At 39.0% G+C, this 8,003-nt stretch overlaps 1 protein-coding gene across 3 annotated transcripts in view; it reads right to left on the bottom strand.

The window, feature by feature from the left end:
- Positions 1–365: 365 nt before the first annotated feature.
- MEI4 (meiotic double-stranded break formation protein 4) overlaps positions 366–8,003 on the bottom strand; it is a 239,641-nt gene continuing 232,003 nt past the window's right edge. For 2 of the 3 annotated variants that reach the window (XM_069598037.2, XM_069598040.2), the window contains one exon: positions 366–1,237. In XM_069598037.2, coding sequence (XP_069454138.1) covers positions 968–1,237 — 270 coding nt within the window. In that variant the 3' untranslated portion in view covers positions 366–967. The remainder of the gene's footprint in view (positions 1,238–8,003) is intronic. The other variant, XM_069598038.2, reaches the window with a different exon arrangement.

The raw sequence follows: 8,003 nt of genomic DNA, 5'->3' as shown, positions 1-8,003 counted from the left end.
CCTTAATGTCTTAATTACATATAATAACTACATTTTAACAGTAACAGGAATATTTTATATAATCAACAGACTCAAAACAAACATTTGTTGAAAAACAAATGGAACATTTTAAATGATTAGTATTTTCAAATGGACTTGACAAATATGTTGATTATGTGAAATTATATGTTGATTATATGAAATTAAAGCTTTACAAATGCTAACAACTTTTCTGAGAAATCCAACCAATACTTTAAATAATAAAGTATATTTCTAGACTGATGTTAGAATTTGTGAAAATGTCCTTAATGTCTTAATTATATATAATAACTACATTTTAATAGTAACAGGAATATTTTATATAATCAACAGACTCAAAACAAACATTTGTTGAAAAACAATGGAATATTTTAAATGATTAGTATTTTCAAAAGGACTTGACAAATATGTTGATTATATGAAATTATATGAAATTAAACTTTACAAATGCTAACAACTTTTCTGTTTCTACATGAACCCCATCTAAGACAATAGAGAGTAAGTGAAACTAAGAAAAAAAGTTGAAAAAAATCTTATTTATAACCACTTATTTTAAATGCTGTTGATAAAGTAACAAAACATAAGACATCTTCTGTTACCTTTTAGCACCTAGTAAATGAAAATCTTTTAAAATGCAATTTTTTAATAAGAAAGATAATTAATGGTCCATTTTAGAGAATAACAGAGCTAGATTGCATTGAGTAAACATATTGCAATACACGGTTCCATAGGACTGAGGGGCGGGGCATTCTCAACTGAAACTGGCTGATTTTAGTTAAGAAATATGACTCATAATCTTTTTATACACAGTTTAAGATTATTAAATTCAATTAATGACTGTCTTTAGGGATCCATTTAAAATGATCATTTAAAAATATTCTTGAAAACATTTAAGCACAAGATCTTCATATATTCAACTTTAGTATGCTTCTGATTATTTGGTAAACTGCTAAGGAAGTGAGTCATTTCCAACAGTTCCTATTTCTACTGAGTTCAAGAGAATGCCCAGTCTCCACAAATAAAAAGTAAATAAAGGAAATGCATCAGAGAGTTTGAAAACAGTTTCATCATGTTTCTGAAGAAATTTCTTGATTTCCTGATCCTCATGCCCGGTTCTTGAAGAGTTGTCTTCTTTGTTTTCCTTTTGAAGAAGTTGCTCCAGAACCCAGAGCACAGAGAACATATTTTCATAGCGTGCCACATCATAATTGGCTTGTACCTACAGAAAAACAACAAACTCCTTTTAAAAAATACTGCAGTAGCTTAGCTCAGAAAAAGCCAAATAAAGGGATCAAATATATTTTTAACAAAAAGTAAAACACTTGACTTATTTAACACCTTCTGTCTTCCTGTTCCTTTGATTGGGGTTGGGAGAGAAAGAAAAAAAGAGAAAAAAATTTCCAAAACCTTTATGATCTTGGTGCATGAGTTTCTTTCCTTACATTTACAGAGTTCTCTACATTGTTCCTATAATTTGTTACTGAGATGAACCTGAGACCACACAGAGTTCTCTTGGCAAAGAGTCTTAAACTCACCAAGTCTTATGTGTTGAATTCAACCTCTCCCCAAAGATTTTCAAAGCCTGATACTTCTGTCAATGATATCAGGGTCTTTGTTGGCTGGATTCTAGGAACACATTTCAAAATATCAATATAACACAGTTCTAAAGCACTTAGGGTTATGACCTGTAAGCAACCAGATGTAATCTCATCCTGGAGATAGAATGACTCACTTCCTTAGCAGTTTACCAAATGATCAGAAGCATACAAGCCAGGAGGGAGTATGATTAAATTTGAATCAGATACATGGTCATGAGAAAAAACTGTATATGTTTCTTGTAAAAATTATTATTTGGTTTAGGTGGCTGAAAGTGAGATAAATCAAAGGAAGCCCTAAAAAGTGCACAAAGGAAAACAGAAGAAAGGGAATACAAGAAGAATGTATCTTCAACAAGGCTGTCTGATAAAGAAACAAGTATATACAGATAACTGCTACTTTCTATTTTCAATTGAGGTATAATTGACATAACATCATATTAGTTTCCTGTATAAAACATACTGATACAGTATTTGTATATACTGCAAAATGATTTCCACAGGAAGTCCAGTTAACACCAGCACACAGTTACAAAATTTTCCCGTGCTAATAAAGTTCAAGACTGATTTTCTTAGCCACTTTAAAATATGCAATACAGGGTTATTAACTATAGTCACCATGCTGTACATCTGCATTCAACCCTTTTTCATTTTACAATTGGAAATCTGCACCTTTGATTCCCTTGACCCATTCTGCACCAGAATCTCACCACAGTTCACTTCAGTTCAGTTGCTCAGTCATGTCTGACTCTTTGTGACCCTATGGACTGCAGCACGCCAGGCCTTCCTGTCCATCACCAACTCCTAGAGCCTACCCAAACTCATGTCCATTGAGTCGGTGATGCCATCCAATCATCTCATCCTCTGTCATCCCCTTCTCCTCCTGCCCTCAATGTTCGCCAGCATCAGGGTCTTTTCCAATGAGTCAGCTCTTCACATCAGGTGGCCAAAGTACTGGAGATTCGGCTTCAACATCAGTCCTTCCAATGAACATCCAGGACTGATCTCTTGTAGGATGGACTGGCTGGATCTCCTTGCAGTCCAAGGGACTCTCAAGAGTCTTCTCCAACACCATAGTTCAAAAGCATCAATTCTTTGGTGCAAAGCTTTCTTTATAGTCCAACTCTCACATCCACACATGACTACAGGAAAAACCATAGCCTGGACTAGACAGAGCTTTGTCAGCAAAGTAATGTCTCTGCTTTTGAATATGCTGTCTAGGTTGGTCATAACTTTCCTTCCAAGCAGTAACTGTCTTTTAGTTTCATGGCTGCAATTACCATCCACAGTGATTTTGGAGCCCAGAAAAACAAATTCTGACACTGTTTTCACTGTTTCCCCATCTATTTGCCATGAAGTGAGGGGACTGGATGCCATGATCTTCGTTTTCTGAATGTTGTGCTTTAAGCCAACTTTTTCACTCTCTTCTTTCACTTTCATCAAGAGACTCTTTAGTTCTTCTTCATTTCATCATAAGGGAGGTGTCATCTGGATATCTGAGGTTATTGATATTTATCCCAGCAATCTTGATTCCAGCCTGTGCTTCAACCAGCCCAGCATTTCTCATGATGTACTCTGCATAGAAGTTAAATAAGCAGGGTGACAATATATAGCCTTGAAGTACTCCTTTTCCTATCTGGAACCAGTCTGCTGTTCCATGTCCAGTTCTAACTGTTGCTTCCTGACATGCATACAGGTTTCTTAAGAGGCAGGTCAGGTGGTCTAATGTTCCCATATCTTTCAGAATTTTCCACAGTTTATTGTGATCTACACAGTCAAAGCCTTGGCATAGTCAATGAAGCAGAAATAGATGTTTTTCTTGAAATCTCCTGCTTTCTTGATGATTCAACAGATGTTGGAATTTGATCTCTGGTTTCTCTGGCTTTTCTGAAGTTCACAGTTCATGTATTGCTAAAGCCTGGCTTGGAGAATTTTGAGCATTACTTTACTAGTATGTGAGCTGAGTGCAATTGAGCAATAGTTTGAACATTCTTTGGCATTTCCTTTCTTTGGGATTGGAATGAAAACTGACAGTTTCTAGTCCTGTGGCCACTGCTGAGTTTTCCAAAATTGCTGACATATTGAGTGCAGCACTTATACAGCATCATCTTTTAAGATTTGAATACCCAAATGGAATTCCATCACCTCCCCTAGCTTTGTTCGTAGTGATGCTTCCTAAGGCCCACTTGACTTCACATTCCAGGATCTCACACTAGGTGAGTGATCACACTATCGTGATTAACTGGGTCGTGAAGATATTTCTGTACTGTTCTCCTGTGTATTCTTGCCACCTCTTCTTAATATCTTCTGCTTCTATCAGGTCCCTACCATTTCTGTCCTTTATTGAGCCCATCTTTGCATGAAATATTCCCTTGGTATCTCCAATTTTCTTGAAGAGATCTCTAGTCTTTCTCATTCTATTGTTTTTCTTCTATTTCTTTGCAATGATCACTGAGAAAGGCTTTCTTATGTCTCCTTTGCTATTCTTTGAAACTCTGCATTCAAATGGGTATATCTTTCTTTTTCTCCTTTGCTTTTCACTCCTCTTCAGTTCAGTTCAGTTCAGTCGCTCAGTCGTGTCTTCACTCTTTGCGACCCCATGAATTGCAGCATGCCAGGCCTCCCTGTCCATCACCAACTCCCAGAGTTCACTCAAACTCACATCCATCGAGTCAGTGACGCCATCCAGCCATCTCATCCTCTATCGTCCCCTTCTCCTCCTGCCCCCAATGCCTCCCAGCATCAGAGTCTTTTCCAATGAGACAACTCTTCGCATGAGGTGGCCAAAGTACTGTTTCAGCTTTGACATCATTCCTTCCAAAGAACACCCAGGGCTGATCTCCTTTAGAATGGACTTGTTGGATCTCCTGGCAGTTCAAGGGACTCTCAAGAGTCTTCTCCAACAACAGTTGAAAAGCATCAATTCTTCAGTGCTCAGCTTTCTTCATAGACCAACTCTCACATCCATACACGACTACTGGAAAAACCATAGTCTTGACTAGGCGGACCTTTGTTGGCAAAGTAGTGTCTCTGCTTTTGAATATGCTATCTAGGTTGGTCATAACTTTCCTTCCAAGGAGTGTCTTTTAATTTCATGGCAGCAATCACTTCACTGCTATTTGTAAGGCTTCCTCAGACAGCCATTTTGCTTTTTGCATTTCTTTTCCATGGGGATGGTCTTGATCCCTGTCTCCTGTACAATGTCATGAACCTCCATCCATAGTTCATCAGGCACTCTATCAGATCTATTCCTTTAAATCTATTTCTCACTTCCACTGTATAATCATAAGGAGTTTGATTTAGGTCATACTTGAATGGTCTAGTGGTTTTCCCCACTTTCTTCAATTTAAGTCTGAATTTGGCAATAAGGAATTCATCATCTGAGCCACAGTCCACTCCTGATCTTGTTTTTGCTGCCTGTATAGCGCTTCTCCATCTTTGGCTGCAAAGAATATAATCAATCTGATTTCGGTGTTGACCATCTGGTGATGTTCATGTGTAGAGTCTTCTCTTGTGTTGTTGGAAGAGGGTGTTTGCTATGACCAGTGTGTTCTCTTGGCAAAACTCTATTAGCCTTTGCCCTGCTTCATTCTGTACTCCAAGGCCAAATTTTCCTGTTACTCCAGGTGTTTCTTTCTACTTTTGCATTCCAGTCCCCTATAATGAAAAGGACATCTTTTGGGGGTGTTAGTTCTAAAAGGTCTTATAAGTCTTCATAGAACCGTTCAACTTCAGCTTCTTTGGCATTAGTACTTGGGGCATAGGATTGGAAACTGTGACATTGAATGGTTTGCCTTGGAAACGGATAGAGATCACTCTGTTTTTGAGATTGCATCCAAGTACTGCATTTTGGACTCTTTTTTTGACCATGATGGCTACTCCATTTCTTCTGAGGGATTCCTGCCCACAGTAGTAGATATAATGGCCATCTGAATTCAATTCCCTCATTCCAGTCTATTTTAGTTTGCTGATTCCTAGAATGTCGACGTTCACTCTTGCCATCTCCTGCTTGACCACTCCAGTTTGCTTTGATTCCTGCACCTAACATTCCAGGTTCCTATGCAATACTGCTCTTTACAGCATCGGACCTTGCTTCTATCACCAGTCACATCCACAGCTGGGTGTTGTTTTTTCTTTGGATCCATCCCTTCTTTCTTTCTGAATTTATATCTCCACTGATCTCCAGTAGCATACTGGGCACCTACTGACCTGGGGAGTTCATCTTTCAGTGTCCTATCTTTTTGCCTTTTCATACTCTTCATGGTGTTCTTAAGGCAAGAATACTGAAGTGGTTTGCCATTCCTTTCTCCAGTGGACCACATTCTGTCAGACCTCTCCACCATGACCCGTCCGTCTTGCTGGCTCCACATGGCACAGCCTAGTTTCACTGAGGCTGTCGTCCATGTAATCAGAGGGCTAGCAGTCTGCAGCGTGGTTTCAGTCTGTCTGCCCTCTGATGGTCTCTCTCAGTGCCTACCATCTTACTTGGGTTTCTCTTACCTCGGACGTGGGGTATCTCTCACCTCAGGAAACCACAAATCTGTTTTGTATTTGGAGCTCCGTTGTTTGTCTGGTTTTTGGTTCTACATATAAAAGGGACCATACAGTGTTTATCTTTTACTATTTGACTTATTTCATTTAGCATAATGCCTAAGGTCCATTTATGTTGTTGCGAACGGAACAATACCTTTATTTTTTTATGGCTGAATAACAGTCAAATTCATACATGTATATGTACCCAATCCTTATTTATTCACCCATGGATGGCATTTAGGTTGTTTCTGTGTCTTGGCTATTTGGCTACTGTAAATAATGCTGCAATGGACATAGGGGTGCACATACCTTTTTAAATTAGTGCTTCAAGTTAGTTTACACCAATACTCAGGAGTGGGAACTGTTGGATCACATAGTAGTTCTATTTTTAAGTTTTGAGGAAACTCCACATTGTTTTCCATAGTGGCTGCCACCAGTTGAGGTTCACATAAGCAGTGCACTAGAGTTCCCTTTTTCTCCACATCCTCACCATCATTTGTTTTTTGATACTCCAGGAGTTGGTGATGGACAGGGAGGCCTGGCATGCTGGGGTCGCAAAGAGTCAGACACGAGTGAGTGACTCGACTGAACTGAACTGAATAACCATTCTATCTCACTATGGCTTTTTTTTTTTTAAAGTGGCATCACTGATTTTATTTTCATTAAAACTATTTTTTTTTTGAAGGTAAGAAGATTTTTTTTTAATTTTTTTTTTTAGTTTTTTATTTTTTAAATTTTAAAATCTTTAATTCTTACATGCGTTCCCAAACATGAACCCCCCTCCCACCTCCCTCCCCATAACATCTCTCTGGGTCATCCCCATTCACTATGGTTTTAAGTTTCATTTTTCTGATGGTTAGTGATGTTGAGTATCTTCTCATGTACCTGTTGGCCATGTTTATGTCTTTGGAAAAATGTCTATTCAGCTCTTCTCCTATTTTTTAATTGGACTGTTTTTTGATACTAAGATACATAAATTCTTTATGTATTTTGGATATTAGCCTCTTAACAGATATATTCACTGGAAGCCGCCAGTTTCCCTGGTGCCTCAGATGGTAAAGAGTCTGCCTACATTGCGGGAGACCTGGCTTCAATCCCTGGGTTGAGAAGATCTCCTGGAGAATGAAATGGCAACCCACTCCAGTATTCTTGCCTGGAAAACCCCATGTATGGAGGATCCTGGTAGGCTACCGTTCATGGGGTCGTTAAGAGTTGGACACGACTGAGCGACTTCACTTCACTTCACTTCACTTCATTGGAAGGACTGATGCTGAAGCTCCAATACTTTGGCCACCTGATGCAAAGAGCCGACTCACTGGAAAGGACCTCAATGCTGGGAATGATTGGGGGCAGGAAGAGAAGGAGGTGACAGAGGATGAGACGGCTGAATGGTATCACTGTCTCAATGGACATGAGCTTGAGCAAACTCTAGGAAACAGTGAAGGACAGAGAAGCCTGGGATGCTACAGTATATGGGTTCACAAGGAATCAGACAACAATACGATTTGCAAACATTTTCTCTTTGTTAATTTTCTTTGCTTTGCTGAAGCTTACCCCGTAATGATTTCTGATTTTGGTATGAACCTCAGAAAATAGCTGCCAAGACTAATGCCAGGGAGCTCACTTCCGAGTTTTAAGGGTGTAAAGCAGGCAGAGTGTGTCTTGGTTCCTTTCTACTTGCTTTGAGAATCTCTCTTTGGGCATGGTTAGTTCTGCTTCAAGGTGGGCTGGGGTCCCCTGACTTCAGGGTCCCACTTTTCTATGCTGTTGTGGGCTTTACTTTTACCAGAATTTGTCTGCTTTGGGTTCCACTTTTACCCTAAATGCTCATTCTTATAATAATTAAATGGATGAACT

This window comes from Ovis canadensis, chromosome 8 (genome assembly GCF_042477335.2).
Source record: "Ovis canadensis isolate MfBH-ARS-UI-01 breed Bighorn chromosome 8, ARS-UI_OviCan_v2, whole genome shotgun sequence".
NCBI classification, from domain to species: domain Eukaryota; kingdom Metazoa; phylum Chordata; class Mammalia; order Artiodactyla; family Bovidae; genus Ovis; species Ovis canadensis.
This window is presented reverse-complemented; position numbering and strand designations above follow the sequence as displayed.